This window comes from Festucalex cinctus, chromosome 10 (genome assembly GCF_051991245.1).
Source record: "Festucalex cinctus isolate MCC-2025b chromosome 10, RoL_Fcin_1.0, whole genome shotgun sequence".
NCBI lineage: Eukaryota > Metazoa > Chordata > Actinopteri > Syngnathiformes > Syngnathidae > Festucalex > Festucalex cinctus.
The window spans coordinates 23,046,403-23,067,062 of NC_135420.1; the positions used below are offsets into that span (position 1 = coordinate 23,046,403).

Sequence of the window (20,660 nt, forward strand, 5' to 3'; positions counted from 1 at the left end):
ATGTACGAAAAAGCTTTAAGAACCATGCTTAAAGTTGAACGGGAAGTCAGCCATTTTGTGCTTATTTGACAAACTTCTACAAGGGAATTCACCCAAATGGGACCCAATCGGAAGCAGGTATCCAGGATAAAAGAGCGACGCTAAACTGCCAAGACTTAAAAATGAGCAGGTTTGACATGCAACAAGGTTTGCTCAATGAATGAATCAATCAGGTGTGCTTCCCCTTGTTTCCTATCCGTCAGGTGAAGAAGGAATGCGGCCTCAGGCGCCCGTCAAGCCCCAGAGGAATCGAAAAGCCATGTCGTGCGATGCAGGTATCGCCTATTGATGTGGCCAGCGAGCCTATATGTCAACGTAGCGTATGTGCATAGCATTTTGTATCTCGCTAACATTGCTCCATGTCTCCTCCATGTCCTCGATCAACTCAGGCACGGACAGGGACAGCCCCAATAGCATTGAGAAGCCCCCAAATCGCAAACCCCCCGAGAAAAAGCCTAGACTGCCCCAAAACAGAAATAAGTCACTGGACTTGTCTGGTACATGTCTGCTTTTTATATATATGTGTCTGTGTGTGATTGTGCAAGCATGCAACACTGTTAGTGTGGCGTTTGTCCTGTTTTGAAACTTCCATGATTTAAAAAGGTAATCACAAATTGTCTTTTTTTGGGCTAGCAACCGCCTCCTACAAAACTAAGCAGATTTTATACCCTGGTGAAATTTATATAATCAAAGGGTCACAAAAATGGTGTGCGTGTCTATCATAAAGGACAAAGTCTCAGGGACTAAATTTGAACAGGAAGCCGGCCATTTTGGTTTGAAGCAGCCATTTCTCCATCAGTAATGCCCCTTGCAAAGTTAGAAAAAAATTTGCCACTGCCACTAGATTCGCCGGTCAACATGAAATTTGGTGAAAATTTCAATCATAAGACGTATGAAAGTCTCAAGGACCAATATCTGAAATTAAACAGGAAGTCGGCCATTTTGGTTTGAAGCAGCCATTTCTCACTCAGTAATGCTCTTTTGTAAAGTTAGAGAAAAAAAAAAAGCCCCCACCACCAGATTCACAGACCAACATGAATTTTGGTGGAAATGTCTGTCACAAGACGCACGAAAAATTCTCAAAGACCCATGTCTGAAATTAAACAGAATGTCAGCCATTTTGCTTTGAAGCAACCATTTCTCACTCATCAATGCGCCTTGCAAAGTTCGGGAAAAAAAAATGAGCCCCCACCACCAGATTCACAGGTCAACATGAAATTTGGTGAACATTTCTATCATTACAAGATGCACAAAAAAGTCTCAGGGACCCGTGTCTGAAATTGAACAGGAAGTCGGCCATTTTTGTTTGTAATGGTCATTTTGAGTGAATTACAGAGCTTGACCAATTCTTACTACGGAATTCACCCTAGAAATTTAGGTGATGCTAAATAAGCATACAGCTGCTTAATGTGGGAAGAGCACACCACCAAAATTAATTAAAGGATTTACCAATAAAGTAATATTGTATTCATAATGCCATAGGAGTAAAACACCTGCCATGATTCTTACTTTAGATGAACAAACTGGGATGTATTATATTTGATATTAATCAGCATATTATTTGTTTGTCTTCGCAGACAGCTTCAACACAGGACCCGGTCACAGTGAGCTGGTGTGATGATGTCACAGCAGGGCGCATAACACATACACACACACACACACTGACACACACAAATCTGCTCCACTCATTTAACAGTGTTCGCTTCTTGAGAAGACCCCCTCCAAACCCTAACAATTGCCCCCGATTTGACTCGTGGCTTGTAAAATGTCCTGTTTTTTAGTCATATTATTAGAATGTGATTTCTACAACTGGAGTGCCCGACGACACAGCCGACTGCCTTGAACATGACTTGAGGATTTATATCTGAAAGGTGATATTATATTTTAATAGAGAGAGAAAAATCAATATAGTGTATGAGCACCCCCTCTAAACCACAAACACTGTATGAGTGAATGTATGAATAAAAATGTAATGGATACATTGTTTTTGCCAGACTGTTTTTTGTACTTTTGCTTTCAAATTGTACTCATTTATTATTTTTTGCTTATTAGTTGTGTCCATTCATCCAGCCAGAAGAGTATTTGTGACACTGCTGTCGAACCAGCTGCCAAAGGTGCTCCATGGACTTGAGGTCAGGCTCTCCAACACCAAACCCATCCTTTATTCTTGTATTTCACCAGTAGGAAAAATGTATTACTCCTCTCTCTGTGATTTGAGTTTCTGTTTAACGCTCCCGTTAGTTATTTCTTGCTATGTGAAACTTTTCAGCATCTGCTTGTGCTATTTACTCAAGACTGTGCCACATTAAAGTGCAAAAATGCCCCATTATCTGCCATTAGTCCGGCGGCATTGACGGAAACGAAGCGCTAAACGTCCATTTGCAGCCATTAATGACTCAAGTGCTCGCAAGCATTTACTGTGTGAAGCGCGGCTGCTTTGATTTTCGACATCACAGGTGGATGCTATTTATACGCCTCAGAAATAATGTCAACCCTCCCACCCCATCCGCCACCCTTTCCCGTGTTGGCATGGCGACAGCATTTCCCGTCGCAAGCTGGAGAATATGGAACAGCAGGGGGCGACTGATCACTGCAAAAAAAAAAAAGGCAGAGGCAGGCACTGGACACACACACACACACATCAACACACTGATACACAACTGCAGCCTACCAGGTTGTCATTAGCAACAGTTGCCCTGACCTTCTCTCCGTTTCTGCTGTAATGAGTCAGAAACAAGCCTGACAAACACACCAAGCCATAGTTGAAACTCAAACTTTGAATGTGACATTCCACTACAAGTCCAGTTATTTCTGTACAGCCATGTGGAACTTTTACGATGCAATACCACACAATCCCTAGTCAAAATAAGGTTTCAAGCCAAGGCTACGGTTTCAAACGAGGGTTAGGGTTTAAAAATTGGGGTCTCAATCCTGGGTAAGGGTTTCAAATATGGGCTAGCGCTGTAAATTGGGGTTTCAAGATAGGATTAAAGCTTCAAATAAGGGTTAGACTTCCAAATTAGGGTTTTGAGACATGATTAGGATTTTGAAGTGAGGGTTTTAAATAAGTATTATGGTTTCTAATTTTCTACAGTTTCAAGTAGGATTGGGGTTTTAAATTAGTTTCAAACCTGGAATAAGGTTTCAAATTAGGGTTAGAGTTAAAAATTCGGATTTCTAGCCAAGATTGGGGTTTCAATTTAGGGTTTCAAACAAGGGTTAGGTTTCCAAATTATGGTATCAAGATAGGGATGGGGTTTAATCTGGATTAGTCATTGGAGTCAGGACTGGAGTTCGAAATTAGAGTTTTATGGTTTCAAAGATGCGGGTTCCAAACTCTGGTTTCAAGACCTGATTAAGGTTTAAAGCCTGCGTTTGGTTTTGAGCAAGTATTTGGGTTTCAAGACAGAATTTGTTTTTCAAATTAGGGTTTCAAGACAGGTTTCAGGTTTTAAAGTAGGGTTTAAAACCTGAATTAAGATCTTAAAATAGCATTAGGGTTTCAAGACTGGTTTAGAGTTGGAATTAGTTTCAAGCCCTGTTAAGTGTATCTGAGTAGTTTTTAAAGACTGAGTTCGGGTTTCAAACAAAGGTTATGGTTTTCAAATTAGTGTCTCGTGCCAGGGTTCGGCTTTCAAACACCATAACTTATAATTGTTATGTTTGTAGTATTTTGAAAAATTATCTTATTGTGAATTTTTTTTTCTGATTTAAAAAAAATTATCTGATTGCAATTTTTTTTTTTTCTGTTTTAAAAAATTATCTGATTGCGATTTTATTTTCTCTTAATATTTTTAAACAAACACAAGCAGCAAACACATCTGTATTACAATAAAGAATGTAGTGTTTAGAAATATTTTGGTCTTCCGTTAATTTAAAAGCCAATTCTTATGACATCTGAAATATTTAACAGGTTTGAAATACACGACTGCAAAAAATCGCGCACACCTCAGGATAATCGCTCAGGCTAATCTTTCCATTCTGCACTTGAGTAATAAGCCACCATCGGAGGAAATATTTTTTCCATGTGGGCAGTACGGCTGATGAAATAAAAGGTAAGGCTCTCGTTGTATAATTGACAGCTTCTCTCTGGAGGCAAGTCAAATGCGGATGAATGGCCAGATTAGCACTTTTATTGGAATTTACCGCAACAAGTTTACAAACAAGTCGTAGAAATATGGGCCAGACGCTGCGTGAACTTTTAAACTCACTCGTGTTTGTCGCACGTTCTCTTTTTTTTCTTTTTCTTTTCTTTTTTGCAGATGACCCATACGCATCTTCCTCTTCTTCATCATCCTTCTTCAGCGGTTGCCAGGCAACGTGAGGGAAGAAGCTGGAAAGAGAGAACATGTGTGGGTAGATGATGAACACAAATGGATCCGGTTACATTACAGGTCAAATTAGCCCATTTTTTTGAAAGTTTGGAAAAAAAAAAAAATGGGCCAATTTGATCTAGAATCTAGAAAAAAAAAATCTAGAAAAAAAATTCTATATTTTTCTTTGAATTTTATTTTAATAAAAAAAAAAAAAAAAGTATATTCCCATGAGATAAAAATGAATGTTATTTTTTTCTATTTTAATAAAAACACCAGCTGAATGAAAAATCAAATGCAACACATGTCAAACGAAATTTAATTAAAATAAATAGTAAAATAACTTTAATTCACTTCACTATATTATTAAAATCATATTCAAATATGTTGTTTTGTTTTGGGGGGGGTTTTTTCTCCATTAAATTAGTCTATATTATACCTTAATTTGAAACCTGAATGAACAAACAAATGCAACACATGTCTCATGAAATTGAATTAAAATAAATAGTAAAATAACTTTAATTCACTTCACTATATTATTAAAATCATGTTCAACTATTTTTTTTGCTCCATTAAATTGGTCTAAATTATACCTTAATTTGAAACCTTAACGCTAGTTTAGAAAATTATTGCATTTGCTTATTTCTATACTGAATAAAATAGGAATTTAATATTTATATTAAGTGTTAAACATCAATTTGTTTTTTTGTTTTTTATATATATATATATATATATAATCAATGAGTTCCATTTTGATAAAGATAGACTCCATTCTACGTATTAAGCAAACATGTATGTGTCCTAAAAGTTAAAAAAAATAAAATAAAATAAAAACTTAGATGGAAACTTTGTGAATGAAAAAGTGATGCGACTGTGCAGGCAGTGATGGGATGCAGGCGGCGCTAAACCTGTTTGCCCATCACGCCTGCAAAAGGTCACAAGTGGTTTGCCGGGCTCTGTCGCCATGGGAACCGCCTCCTTAATGGGGACAGCGCAGACTCCCCTGTACTATCTGTACACTGTGAGCACCATGATGTCATTACAGTACATAAGAAGAGAACAGGGATGTTGCTTTTAAATAGATGAGAGTCAAAATAAACAACTGATGTGGTTGCACAAGTGTGCACACCCTCTTATAGCGAAAGATGTGGCTGTGTTTCGAATTAGCCGATCACATTCCAACTCATGTTAAATGTTCTGGAACCTGTAATAGAAAAGTGGCTAAATAAGGTTCAGCTGTTCTTGTAGGCTTTCCTGACATTTTTGGGGGATGGTCGTACGATGTGGTATTCTTTGGAACTAATTATTTTGCTGTTTTTTTTTCTCTTTTTTTTTTTATTTTTTATTTTTTTAGGTCAAATAACTTCAGATTTTCTTCAAGAAAATAAAACTGTTAAAATATGTGAAATTGTGGGGTGTGATGGAGGAGAGGGGCTGCGTAACCAGCGGTGATAAATTAACAGATTTAGTGTCATCTCTCAGTCTGGGAGTATCGACCACCTTAATCCCTCATCATCCCTCTCTTCCTCCTCATCCTCCTCCTCTACTGTCTACCACCGCCCCCTGATTTTCCACCTCTCCTTATCCGTGTGTTTTTCCATACCTTCAGATTAAGATAATACTTCATGTTTGTTTGTACGTGTCAGCGTCTACCCTTTAAGCCTGTAGCAGCGTGACGCCGAGACCCCTCAAGACTGTCAACATATTGATTTAGTCTTGTCAATGATTGTCAGTGACATCATTCCCCGTTTTACTTTTTTTATTGATTAACCTACAGGGGGTGCCACACATCGCACTTATGAATCGATTGGGCGGCGCGCAGCGAGAAAACATCGATCCGAGGTGGGTAAAGGCGCGAGGAGTGCGAGGTAATATCCTTGGTGGCTTATGTCTTCACTGCAGATGGTTTATGAAGACGGCGTTGCTATCTGTTAATCTGACACCCGTTTCAAGGGGGACAATCAGCGCTAATCCCATGACTAGCCTGATAATACCGCTCACAATAAAACCCCACGTGTGGACAACTCGCAGTGCATTCATAAACAATCAACAAGTTTGCATCGGGCATGGGCCAGCTTGAAAAATCGATTCGAACAGAAAACAATGGCAACAGAAGGGGATTGTTCAGTATTGGACATTGGAATTTGATATCTAACACAAAATATGGTTTGCACTTTTCTGCGCTCATTTCTGACAAACAATTGATGTACTTTTGTAAAATTGAATCAACATTATGTTACAGCTTCCTAAGAAGAGAAGCTACTGAAAACTGTATTTGTTGTGTTTTACTAAAAAGAAGAGAAACTGCTGAGATTGTAATTTCGATAAAATAAACTTTTGATGCTACACTTGATCGAAAAAAATATTTTTTTTTTAAATTATTTTGGACCTTCCTGAAAAGAAGGGAAGCTACTGAGTTTGCAATTTCCAAAAAATAAGACAAAAAAATGAGATAATTTCCAAAAAGATAATTTTGATGTGCACTTACAAAAATCTATTTGCAGTTTGCTAAAAAGAAGACATTGCGTATTTATGTTGCAACTAACAAAGAAGAGAAGCTTCTGAGTTTACATTTTCTGAAAAAGAAAACGTTTTTTGTTGCACTTAACAAAAAAAAAAAAAGAAGAGAAACTACTCAGGTTCCAATCTCAGTTTGCAATTTTAAAAAAAGGCCGTGTTTTTGTTTTCTAAAAAGAAAATAACCTAGTGACTTTAATTTCTGAAAAAGAAAACCTTTTGATGCTGAAAAAACTTTGCTACACTTTCCTAAAAAAGACACACTTTATATTTTGCCTGTTCCTATAAAGTAGAGAAGCTAAGATTGCAATTCTGAACGAGACAAACTTTTGGACTTTCCTAAAATGAAGACAAACTTTTTTTGTTGCACTTTGCTAAAAAGAAAAGCTTTTGAGTTTGTGATGACCGAATAAGTAAACAAACTTTTGACGTTACGCTTCCCTGAAAAAGACACATTTTTGATTTTGCAGTTTCCTAAGAAGAAAACATACTATTAAGGTTACACTTCTATTTTTCTTCTATACATAAATGTAACTGTGAAAGACGTTACATGGCAGTTTTATGTACATGCATGCGCACGTGCGCTTGTAGAGAGTGAAGGAGGCGGCTCCTGCGGGGTGCGAGGGCGGGAGACGGCCCCTTGTGAGGTGAGACGTGTAAGCTTGATGCTTGCGGTGGCGTTAGTGCGGATTAGGTCATGTATCTGTGGGATCAGGCCGCGTTAGTGGAGACCCTGCGGCACCCTGACGCCTTACCGCTTCACCCCACGTTCGTCCTGTCGCTCGCTGTACCCCGTACGTCAAGAAACATCTTGAGATTCACTTGGCTGCTGTTTCTAATACCCAGAGGACAAATGAAATGACGGCTATCAAAGCATTTAGCAAGGTGATGAGGTCAGCTTGTCAATGACAGGAGGTGGCAGAGTAGCCGTTCCAAAAGATTATCCTGTGGTTTGGGGTGTGTTTCAGAATGATCCTGGAAATTATTTGTGGCCAACAGCGCATCTATCGTAATTGTTAAACCTGTTTAAGAGTTACTATGGCAAATACTTATGTGCATCATCATCACTGAGTTGGATTGAGATTGTGATATGAAACAGCATCCTGGTGTTGGAGACCATTTGCTCAGAAAACAGTTGGGCCAACAATCTTAATCTTAATGCGGGGTACACACATGCTGATAATCAGGCTGTATGATCATTTTTTTTCCCCCGGTTTTTGATCAAAGTTAGCTCAGGCCCAATACTTGTACGTGTCTAATTTATGATTTGATTGATTAACCTGAGTGATTATCCTGTGGTGTGTTAAGAATTATCTTTTCCTCGACAGGCCGCACATCTTCTATTTCTTCTTCTACTAATTATTATTATTTTGCATTTTTTGGATGCCTTGTACCACTGTACTGCCTGTATTTTTTTTTTCTCTTTACAAAAACTGTCTTTTTTTTTCATTTGTTTTATCAAAACAATCTAATTTTGTGCAAAAAAAAAAAAATAAGTTGGAGCACATTGATCCAAGTAGCAGTCAGTCCTTTTTGACTTGTGTTAACATTTTTTTTTTTTTTTAAGAGTGTAGGTTAGTCTGTGTGAAATGATTGGCTGCCACATTGAAAATTCATATGTGTGATCATTCTAGGATCCACTTTCAGGCTAAATGTGAGCGCCGCCGCCAACGCAGGAGGGATGACGATGTGCTGGTGGACTATGAGGTAAGTTCCTCTGTGTGCCTCCCACTCTTTTTGTCCCGAACCCTCGCCGGAGGCCCCTGTTGGTTTTGCCGCTAAGCTTTCCTCCGGAAACACAAACGATTGCCAGATAAAGAGGTTAAAACACAGAACAAGAGGGCGAGGAGCTAAACGAAGGGGGTGTAAATTGCCACGAACTGGGCTTTTAGCAGAAAACGCTTCTTTGAGGAACATAAGGGCAGTCACATTTTAACGAGTCAGCAGTTTGTTTATTGTACGAATCAGATTTGTTAACAAAAAAAAAAAAAAACATTAACTGCTTAACGAGACAGCAGTTAGACACACACACACACAGACTCCGGATTAGTAAGTTTAACGGTCAGAATCGCTTGTTGTGCATTTCTCGACTTAGATGGCTTGTACAGAAACAGAATTAATTGACAGATTTTGAGTCTAACAGATAGAGGCAGGACAGTGGTGGGGGGCGGGGTCTCATTTGCCATAACCAAAACAAAGTGCTTTGTGGACCTTTTTTCTTTTCTTTTTCTTTTTTTTTTTTTTTACATTACATATAATTAATTGGCTTGAAATGTTTTTATTTGACAATTTCAAACTAAAAACAATTTAAATTTTGCTTTTTATTTTGTTACACATTTTCAAACCATTTAATTTGTAAACATATTAGTGAATGAATTAAACTAATTAACTGTTTCTTTTAATTTCTCAATACCACTTGTTGTATAAATTGTGAAATTATTTAGCAAATTAGTTTAGAATCAATTAGAAAACAAACTTCTGTATGAAAATAAACTAGTTTTTAATTTAGAAAGAATTATTAAACCATTTTTAATTCAATTCAAAAAGTTATTTCATTCGTTAAAAAATGAAAGGAGACAGAAAGTAGTGAAATTTGTGATAACTGCCCGTGATAAAAATAAATAAATAAATAAAAATAAAATAGTCAACTAATCACTCTAATAATCAATTAACTTAATTCTAAACAAATTTGACATTCAGATTATACTTATAAGAGATATTAATTTAGTAGATTAAATGTATACATTTTATTTTTTATATTATGTTACTTCTTTTATACATTTTAAATTGAATAACTTTTTTTTTAATTAAAATGTAATTTTAATATATTACATACTGCAAATGTAGAAAAAAAAAAGAAGCTCTATATCCATCCATCCATTTTCTTAACCGCTTGCTCCTCACAAGGGTCGTGGGGGTGCTGGAGCCTATCCGAGCTGGCTTCGGGCAGTAGGTGGGGTTCACCCTGGACTGGTTGCCAGCCAATCGCAGGGCACACAGGGACGAACAAAAAAGCTCTATATATCCATGATATTCCTGCAGATATGAATAAAAAGCAATGACTGAAACACGAACTCCGCTCAGATGAGACCAAAAGCAGTAGCTGAGATTGTCTAACATGTGGCGACGCTGAGTCCATTTGCAAACGGTCCCAAGTTAGACAAAAGTGAGTGACAAGTGTGTCAATTTGGCTGCATCACCGTACACACATGTACATGCTGTGTCTGTGTTTTGGTTTGGTCTGACAGGTAGCCAGATACAAAAAAAAAACAGACAAAGCGCGACGAAGAGAGACAGGCCGACACAGGGAGTCAGAAAACAGTTTGGGATGGGGGAGTTCTGGTATGAAGGGGGGGGGGGCACATGCCAGTGAAGCATGTGAGGGGACGCGGTGGCTGCGTTAGGGGGTGCGAGGGGATGTCGGATTGTTGCAAACAGGGATTTGCATCAGCGGGGAAAGAAAGGAAGGGGGCAGTGGCGCTGAGTGACAGAACGCTTTAGACACACAGACTAACACACGCACACACTCCGTGTCCTCCTGTCAGTCACGTAGTCGGTGCGTCCATTCTTTTTGTGTGTGTGTGCGTGCGTGTATGTGTGCCGTCATGTTCACCCCAGCTCATCGTTCATCTTTATGACTGACGGTAAGTTCATCTCATCCTTTTTTTTTTTCTTTTTTTTTTGTTCATCGGTGTGTTAGTATACAGTGTGTGATGATGTGGGGCCTCCACTGACCACTGCGGCTCATTTGCCACTGTCGGGGTCGCAACTAATGAGGTGTGCCGCAGAGGCGCAAATCAAAGGTGGATTTTTTGTTTGTTTAATTAGGCATTCAGTTTGATGGCATCTTGAAGGCCTGTCATTAGCGACCAAGTAGCTTGACTCCCACACGCATGAAAGGTGAGAAGCGTGTGATAGCCAATGAAAAAAGGCATCATAAAGTCAATTTAATTAGGATTTTTTTTAATCCTCCTTTTCCATGTCCTCGGGTCAAAATGACCCCGTTGAATTTTTACAGTAGCTTTCCTGTCCGTGCTATTTTCATGGTTTTCATTTTTCGTTTTATTGGTACAGCAAATGTTGATGGGTCAATGTGACCCGTGAAAAATATAGGACATCTTACTCCCTGGAGTTGTTTGAAATGTTGGCGACATAGGAGTGTGCTTGTGTTCCCGTTGAAAGTGTCCGCTGTGGATTAAGCATCTGACGTTAATTGGATTTGGCCTGTGAGACTTGTGAATCTTTGTGTCAAAAATGATTAAGCCCGCTGAGTTGTCGCACTCCACAACATAATGCGTCTAATCAATAGTCACTATCACGTGCAATAGCGAGTCGTTATTGTTCGTTTTAATCTTCAGGAGTAAAATGTATTATTCATTTAGAGGTTTCAGGAACACGTTCTGGATTAAATTTGTTTGCAAGGAATTTTCAATTTCAATCATTTGTTTCATTTGAACTACTGACTGTTTCTGTCAGGGTTAATGTGTGTACAAGCTTTTTTTTTTTTTTATTTAATGAGAACATTTTATTTCATTCTTACCCATGTTTTTTTTTTTTTTTTCAGTTTTACAAACAAAGCTGAACTTTGTGATTTTTGTTATTTGTTATGAAACTATAAGTTTTGGTTTTTGAATCTCATGCTTGATGAATCCCAACTATTCAGTTTGAAATGACTCATTCTTTTTAGGAAAGGGAAAATGCTGAGAGACGCCCGAAATTGAAAGAGTATAAATTAAAGCACTGATGCTGGCTTCTTCTCAAATTACAAAAGATGTACATTAGTTTCATTGTTTGGATGGATGGATGGATGAGTTGGTTGGTGGGTTGGATGAATGTATGAGGTGGTTGGGTTGGTGGGATGGATGGATGATAAATGGACTGGCTGGTGGATTGATAGTTGGGTGGATGGGTGGGTTCGGGTGGTTGGTGGATCAGATGATTGGATGGATGGACGGATAGATGAATAGATGGAACATAGTTGTGTGAGTGGATCAAGAAGTGGTAGAGAAACCAGAACATGTCATCTTGTCATCGTCTGCCTTGCTTCACTCCAGGACCAGAGAGACACACGGCCACAAAGCATCCCGCTTGAAAAAAGAGGAAGATCCTCACTAGTCCTGCTTCCCGCTGTCGTCTATGAGCCGCCCTGAGGCTCTCCGGTGGATTTCCCAGCATTCCTGACAGACAGCAGACGTCATGTCCTCGCCCTCCCTCCCCATGAACTCGCTCCCTCCCAGCCCGCTGGCCATGGAGTACCTCAACGACTTTGACCTCCTCAAGTTCGAGGTGAAACCCGACACGCCGCCGCTGTCCGCTCAATGCGGGTACCCAAAATCTGCCGGCTCGCCGTACGCCGGCCACCCTCCGCCGGACTCCAGCCTGAGCTCCAGCCCTTACGACTCGCTGCCGCCCTCGCCAACCCTGAGCGACGCCCACCCGCCGCCGTCGGGCTCATCCTCGCTTTCGTCCTCGTCGTCCTCCATCTCCTTCCCTCTCTCCGGCTTCACGTCCAGCGTCGGTTCCGCCGGATCTCAGGGGAACGCGGACGGCAGCCCAGGCCACGCTGGCCACCCTCAGGGCCCTGGTCCAGCCTCGCTGGAGGATCTGATCTGGTTTGCAGCCCTGCAGCAGCAGTTTGGCGGGGAGGTCCCAGGGCCTGCCACCCTGTTGGGTGCTCTGGGAGACAGAGAGAGGGCGCCTGTCAACGGCTTCCTGGGATGCGAGGACGCCGTGGAGGCTTTGCTGAACTCGGCTGCTGCGGCTGTCAGTTCCCAGGTACCAAAACTGGTCTACACAGACCAATTTCCATCCTTCTATACCGTGGATGGATGGATGGATGGATGGATGGATGGATGGATGGCAAATGAGGGATGGGTGGGTGAATAGATGGATGGCAAATGAGTAATGCTGGATGGATGGATGGATGGATGGATGGATGGATGGATGGATGGATGGATGGATGGAGAATGAGTGATAGATGGATGTATGTTTGCTGGATGGATGGATGGATGGATGGGTGGGTGGATGGATGGATGGATGGATGGATGGATGGATGGATGGATGGATGGATGGATGGATGGCAAATGAGGGATGGGTGGGTGGATAGATGGATGGCAAATGAGTAATGCTGGATGGATGGATGGATGGATGGATGGAGAATGAGTGATAGATGGATGTATGTTTGCTGGATGGATGGATGGATGGATGGATGGGTGGGTGGATGGATGGATGGATGGATGGATGGATGGGTGGGTGGATGGATGGATGGATGGATGGATGGCAAATGTTTAGATGGATGGCAAATGAGTAATGCTGGCTGGATGGATGGATGGATGGATGGATGGATGGAGAATGAGTGATGGATGGATGTATGTTTGCTGGATGGATGGATGGATGGATGGGTGGGTGGTGGATGGATGACTAATGGTGAGTTTTGGGGCATTTTTTCCCATTAGAATAATAATAACTAGAGCTGCAATCTCCAGTGAATAGGCCCTTGCACTCCTTTTTCTATCTACAGTACATTAATCCAGTATGAAGAATATCCAATCGAAAATGTCTTCCTCCAGTTTCCAGGCCTTTCTCAGAGCTCCGGCAGCACCTTGGGAGACTCGGGCAGTGACAGCGGCGCCGACGTGTCCTGCCCCAAGGGCGCCGACGTGTGCCACCGGCCGCTCGTCTTCCTGTCCAACCCCTCGCTCCCCAACGGCGCCAGCTCCGTGGGGTCAGTTGCCTACCCGCAAGCCCTCAGCCCTCAGGCCCGCCACGTCCCCCACCAGCATCACCACCATCAGCACCACCTTCACCACCCCCTGCACGGCGGCCACCACCATCATCATCATCACCCGCAAGTCTCACAGGTGGCTCAAACGAAACATTGGACGCAATTTTTCACTTGGGAGTGTGCTCACTTTTGTTACCAGCAGTTTCGATATTGGCTTATCTTGTAGATTCTGACAAGTTTCTACGTTGCTCCAGTTAATGAATAACATAAAATTTGATTTTCAAAGACCAGCATTTCAATTTTACACTTGGATGTCTTGGTGGATCTCTTTGAGCTCGATGTGGAGCGCAGTTCAAGTCTTATATTAATATCTGCTATTATTGCCTGGCGTAATCCCGATAACTGTCAAGTACATTTATGTCAGATTACATGACAGATTATGGGACAGTGAGAATGCACCTCCTCCAACAAACAAACATCCACCATGACGCTGTAGCATCAACGCATTTTTAATTAGTTTTCCTTGTTGTGTATTTTGCAGTGCGGCGGCAACGATCGCTTCTCCGACGAGCAGCTGGTGAGCCTGTCGGTGCGCGAGCTCAACCGCCACCTGCGCGGCGTCAGCAAGGACGAGGTGGTGCGCCTCAAGCAGAAGCGCCGCACCCTGAAGAACCGGGGCTACGCCCAGTCGTGCCGCTACAAGCGCTTGCAGCACCGCCACGCCCTCGAGTCGGAGAAACATGTGCTCACGCAACAGGTACGTTGATGGCGCCGATTCTACCATTTTGGAAAATTCAATAAATGCACATATTCCCCAATTTAGTGTCTATTTAGTGGTGTTGCATCGCAACCAAAAAACTGCAGTAAGTGGGGGAAAGAAGGCACATGATAAAATTTAGTGGGATTTTTAAAATCTATAATTAGTGACTAAAATCAATATATTAATATATTTATTTTAAAAAAACTGCTACAATTTAGTAGGATTCCATACAAAAAAAATAGAAAAATGGGCAAGTTTGACAATTTTGAAGGTTCCATACAAAATGTAAAAAAAAAATCCACAAATTAATAGTAACATATACAAAATATTCCACTCAAATTAGTGGTATTGTATCCTCCAAAAATCCACAGTTATAAGTGAAAAAAAAATATATTGTCCAGTTTTGTAGGCAGTCTAAGAAAAAAAAAAAAAGGCAATGTCATTAAAGAGGGGGTCAACCCCCCAAAAATGTCATGACATTAATATGTTCTATGCAGCCCCACTAGTCCAAATATTGTATTCTAGTTAATATTGCATTAGTGGAATATGAGTTAAGCAGCAAAATCCAGCAGTTTTTATCAGTTTCAGAAGGCGGCCATTTTGCCACTTGCTGGCGAGTGAAAATGACATCACAGGTGCTCAGGTAACAACCAATCATAGCTCAGCTTCAGAAAACAGGTGATATGTGATTGGTCGTTGCCTGAACCCTGAGCAACTGTGATGTCATCTTCAGTCGACAGAAAGTGGCAAAATGGCCGCCCCTTGAGAGATGTCAAGTAATAACCAATCACAGCTCAACTTCAGAAAACGTGAGCTGTGATTGGTCGTTGCCTGAGCCCTGAGCAACTGTGATGTCATCTTAAGTCGACAGAAAGTGGCAAAATGGCCGCCCCGTGAGATTGGTAAAAACATTTTGCTACATAACTCATATTCCGCAAATGTAATAGTAATCAAAATGTCATGTTTAGACAAGTAAGGTCACATATAACATATTATTGTCAAGAAATATTTAAGGTTGACTTCCCGTTAACGCACAGCCATATTGTTCAATATAAAGTCCATTTAAAAATTGCATATAATTAGTCAAACAAAAACAAACTAATATGGCGGACAAATTTCATTTTCCTCAGTAAATGTCTTCCAGGGCTGAATTTTTAAAAACTTCCATGGACTCTCCTGACAGTTTTCCCGGCATCATATCCCCATTAATGTGAAATCTCAGAAAAATGAAAAGCCATATGTGGAAAAAAACATTTATAGCGTTAAAGTCTGACAATGTTTTCTGACTGGAACCACCATCATGTCTTTCGTCTCCGCAGCTGGAGCAGCTTCAGTGCGATCTGACTCGGGTGCTGCGGGAGCGAGACGCCTACAAGGCCCGCTACGAGAAGCTCCTCGGCGCCAGCCACGCCGAAGCACCGACGGGCCGCGGCGGCAACGGCGGCAGCCCGCCGTCGCCGCCCCCTGACTTCTTCCTCTGAGGTGACACCGCCGCTGCCGCAAGCGCGGAGAGGAAAAGACGAGAGCCAACACGGAGCAAACGTGGATGTTTTGTGACTGTTCATTAGTTGGGTTTGCTGCTTGGACTCACTTTGACTACACTGTGAATGACGGTTGCACTCGCTTAGTGCAACTGTGGACAGGGATATACTACATTATGTGGACAAAAGTCTTGGGACACCTCTTCATCCATCATTCATCGATATTTTGAGGAAAATGTGCTAATATTAAGAGTATGCATTTGTAACATTATGGCCGAAAACTATTTAGATATCTTTTTTTTTTTTTTGTAAAGTCATAATTCTAAGTGAATTTAGTTGCTATTACTGATTTATGAATATTAGGACTTTTGTCTCCTAATATTCAGGCACTGGTAAAATTATGCTTTTCTTTCATGTAATATTATGATTCTATTCTCATGATATTCAGATTTAATTACCTTTAAATATATCACAGCTTTATTCTCCAAATATTACGGTACATATATTGTCTGTGTAGATCAAAATTAAATTTAACAAAAAATCAATTGAATATGATTTTATTTTCAAAATTACATTTTTAATTTATATAATTTTTGACATAAATCAGACTTCATTTTTGTAAAATTATGATTTTATACTTTCATGCAATATTTAAGCTTTACACCACTAAAATTGCTAAAAAAAAATTATGTCAAATTCAGTCTTTATTCTTGCAATATTACAACTATATTTTCATAAATTCATTACACTTTCATCTAATATTATTTTATTCTCATAAAATTCCAAGTTTTTTTATATATAATATTACAAATGTACTCTGAACATTTCAATGTTATTCTCATAATATTACCATTTCATTCTCTTTAAATTAATAATTATTTATGAGGGGAAAGTAAAATGTCACCTTTAGTCTGCAAAAGTTAAACAATAATTTAATATTAAACTTTTAGTCACATAAAATTATCATTTTTGTCACGTTAAATTACTTTTTTTGGGGGGGGGGGGGTATCTAACAAAACAATTTCAGTTTCTTCAGTTGTGACATCATCGCACGTCCCAATACTTTTGTCCATATAGTAAATTTGAAATGAACGTACCTTGGATTAACACTGCTCAGCATTTAATCTATGCAAAGCTCTCTAGGCCTGCAATAGTCTCCAATAGAGGCTTGGAGGCTGAAAATGTAGTTATTTTTATATATCTATGCTGTATCTATAAATTTGTATAAGAGGCTGCTTAAGAGACGTGAGTTGTGCAGTGGTGCCGGCTAACCGAGTTTGAATGAAGCATCCGTGGCATGCAGTTAATATTTCACAGTTGCCTACCAAAGCGTTTCAGCTCTTTTTATCAGATTGAAGAATGTACCACGGGAATCTTTCTACGATTGTGCTCAAGTCGGAACAAGAAGCACTTTTTTTTTTTTTTTTTTCCTTTTGAGAGGGGGTCATTATGCTGTTTTCTATTTTGGTTTTGTACATACATACAAAAGAGCTGCGGCTTGAAAGGTGTGCTGATTTGTAATCGAGTGTGTGCTTGTGCTCAGTGTGAAGATATCTTTGCAGACCCTCATAAACCCCCCATTTTTTTTATTTTTTTTAAGGCAACCACTCTTTTTCTAAATTTCCAGGAGCTGATGCTGAGTCAGTTTTAGGGCATTGTGTTCAGTACCCATAAAAGACATAATCAATCACCAGGATACTTGGGCTTGCCAAATGTGGTGCATATTTGGGCAAGCTTTTTTTTTTTTCATTGGAAGAATAATAACTAGAGCTGCAAGCTGCAATGAATCGGCCCTTACATCCCTGTTTCCACGACAACCACTCTAAATAATCATCACACTTTGACGCCATGATCTGCCCGCCATTAGGTATCCTGGCAAAAGCTTCATAATTTAGAATTGAGGATACCTGCTTCCGGTTGGGCGAATTCTCTAACAGGTTATTGTTAAAGTAAGAGCCCAAAATGGCTGCTTCAAACTGAAAATGGCTGACTTCCTGTTCAATTTCAGTCATGGGTTCTAGAGACTTTTTTTTGTGTTCTATTAAAATAGACATGTACACCAAATTTCCTGTCCATTGGCTAAACCGATGTCTCGGGTGTTTTTTGTTTGTTTTTTTTCCCTTCTAACCTTCAATTGGCCGCTGCTGAGTGACTTTTGCGACATTTTGTTCAGCAACGATAAAACGCATAATCATTCACCAGGAGGCATGGCCTTGCCAAAATTGACGCATTTTCGGCCCAGATGAAGCTCCCAAACAGGCATTTTTTCAGGGGAAGAATAATAACTAGAGCTGCAAGCAGCAATAAGCGGGCCCTTTGCACTCAGTTTTCCACAGCAATCTGCTCGAAATAATGATCAAACGTTTTGAGGGAGTTGTGTATGGATGTACTAAAACACAAAATGATTCACCAAAATGCAAAAATCTCTTATCTTGGGTCCTTATCATAAGTAATGACGCAGGGATAATATAGCAAAACAATCTACTCATGAAGATATGAAAATATTGACTGGGTGGATGCATTAGAGCTATTTATTTTGTAGAATAAATAAGGTGCTGTTTTATTTATTCACTTATTTATTCCGTATTTACTGATTGTTTCATTTTGTGCTGATTCTAATCACTCATTTGATCTGATTAGTGTGTTTTTGACTTTGTTACTTTTGGTTTTACCCGAAGAAAGACAAATGAGGATGGTCCTCGCTTCTACTGTAGTGTGGTTTCACAGCAAATAAAATTGACATACTTTACCATATATTCTGACTCACTAGCATTTTCTGTAAAAACACTGCGTGGAGTCTTATTTTTGGTCGTAATATGAGATTAAAGTTGTACTTTTAATGAATAAAAGTAAAAAGATTGCATTTTTGCTTTCATAAAACTACGGTATTATTCTGTGAAATTGTGACTCTTGTCAACTTCAGAATTTATTCTACACAGATTTATTCTACACTAATTCCGTGATATATTTTCACTTTTAATCTAAAAAAATATTTTTACAATATAATATTCCATCTATATGATTATTTGTGATTTTTTTTTTTGTAAAAAAAAAAAAAAAAAAAAAAGACGTAATTATTTTTAAATATTTTCCTAGTCACTATAATTGTGGCTTATGTTTACATATGACTGATTATTTTTGACAAGTATTTTTTTCCTTGTAAATGAATGTCACTTTGTACATGAATACTGTGAGAATACTTTTAATAATTAATTAAAGATGTGTTCCATTTATTATGGGAATATTAAAATTAATAACAGAAAAAAAAATAGTATTGTCAGAACAGTTAAAATGGCACCAAAATTCATTTCACAAGAATGTTTTTTGTTTGTTTTTTTTGGGGGGGGGCAGGTTATCATGTTTTTATCATTTAGATATTTTATATAATAGTACATTAGAATGAAGTCATAAAACATGAAAAAAAATGCAATATGAATTTTTTTTTAGAATAAAGTCAGGAAATGATATAATTCGTGAAAATTTTTAATTTTATTAAAATATAACTGGAATGTTTTGACAATAAAGTCATAATATTGCATAAAAATTGTAAAATTACAAAAAAAATCATAAAATCTATTAAATTAGCACATTATATTTGCATTGCATACGAAGATACGTTAAAAACGTTAAAAATATTAAGTCTGAATAATGTGACAAAGGGAGAATATTGCGTGAAAAACTAATTTTCACAAAAATAATGTCATCATAATGCATTCAGTTTGTTTCGATACCATTGTAAAATCTATTCACAGGTAATTGACCCCTAAAATGTTTAGAATTAACTACTTTATATTCATAACATAAACCATGACAATATTAGCCTTAAAAATACAAGGTTGCCAGATTATTGTCTGTTTTTGCACTGTGGTGAAGAAACTTCCACTAAAAACCCAGGCTAAACTTAACTTCACCTCTCCATACAAAGCTTGTCTTTTCATCACGAACATCACTCCATACTGAATAACCAACTTCAAATAAGTGAGGGATTGATTACTGTACACGTCTATTTTGCCGAATCGAATCACTGCAAAACCCACATTTGAAAGAAAAAGGCCAGCGGCGTGCGGTGGGGCGCTGCCTCTCGTGCCCTTAACGCACTGTCGCCACCACAGCATCGTCATTTTGTAGCTTTCCATTCTTCTCTCTGCATGCGTACCTCTCCGCCTATTCTTTCCATCCCTCCATCCCTTTATCCGTGGCCCTCTATGGGAGAGGGGCATGCGGCGGGTTAGTGACCCCCCGGCTGCGCGCTGTTTGGGATGACCTCATCTTCAACGCCGCCTCCCTTCTCTCTGTGTGTCTCTGGCTCTCTCTCTGGCCCGCAGAATAGGCGCAGGATTAGGCCTATAATAGCGTCCTGGCAGCCCACTGCCGGACTCCATTGTGGCTTTCTTTGTGTGTGTGTGCGTACATGCATGTGTGCGTGGTGTGTGTGCGTGTGTTGTGACCCACACGGCCACGCGTTGCATTCTGACTACAGGGAGCAAGTCCACATAGTGGATTAGAATTAACTGCAGAGCGATCAATATATTGATAATATCGATACCAATGTTGAAATTGATGGATGACAGCAGAGTGAAATCGATACTTTACTTTCACTGCTGCGCTTTCATCAAATACAAGCAAATATTTTGTTGAACACTTTCTCTTTTTCACTCTTTTTAATTTTTTTTTTTTCAGGTTGAATTACACTTTGTTTATTAGAAATAACCCCACAACTTTGCCTTCCATTAGCTTAATGCTAACAGATGTAAGAAAACACCATATACATGCAAAAAAAATAGCATTGATAGTTGAGCGCAAATAATGCATAAAAGATAAAGACC

General features: G+C 39.4%; 2 protein-coding genes across 7 annotated transcripts in view; both read left to right on the plus strand.

Moving 5' to 3' along the window:
* The window catches only part of LOC144026914 (capping protein, Arp2/3 and myosin-I linker protein 3-like), a 37,251-nt gene extending 25,275 nt beyond the window's left edge, over positions 1–11,976 (plus strand). For 3 of the 6 annotated variants that reach the window (XM_077534042.1, XM_077534045.1, XM_077534046.1), the window contains 8 exons: positions 243–314; positions 429–536; positions 1,617–1,910; positions 2,092–2,171; positions 4,302–4,391; positions 6,130–6,194; positions 8,504–8,576; positions 11,924–11,976. In XM_077534042.1, the coding sequence (XP_077390168.1) occupies positions 243–314; positions 429–536; positions 1,617–1,657 (221 nt within the window). In that variant the 3' untranslated portion in view covers positions 1,658–1,910; positions 2,092–2,171; positions 4,302–4,391; ... (1 more) ...; positions 8,504–8,576; positions 11,924–11,976. The remainder of the gene's footprint in view (positions 1–242; positions 315–428; positions 537–1,616; positions 1,911–2,091; positions 2,172–4,301; positions 4,392–6,129; positions 6,195–8,503; positions 8,577–11,923) is intronic. The other 3 variants (XM_077534043.1, XM_077534047.1, XM_077534044.1) reach the window with 3 other exon arrangements.
* A 56-nt stretch (positions 11,977–12,032) lies between these two features.
* Positions 12,033–18,588, plus strand: nrl (neural retina leucine zipper). Its single transcript, XM_077534048.1, has 4 exons — positions 12,033–12,644; positions 13,439–13,729; positions 14,135–14,350; positions 15,673–18,588. The coding sequence occupies exons 1-4, from the start codon at positions 12,066–12,068 to the stop codon at positions 15,832–15,834; spliced, it is 1,248 nt and encodes a 415-aa protein (XP_077390174.1). The 5' UTR covers positions 12,033–12,065; the 3' UTR covers positions 15,835–18,588.
* The last annotated feature ends 2,072 nt before the right edge of the window (positions 18,589–20,660 follow it).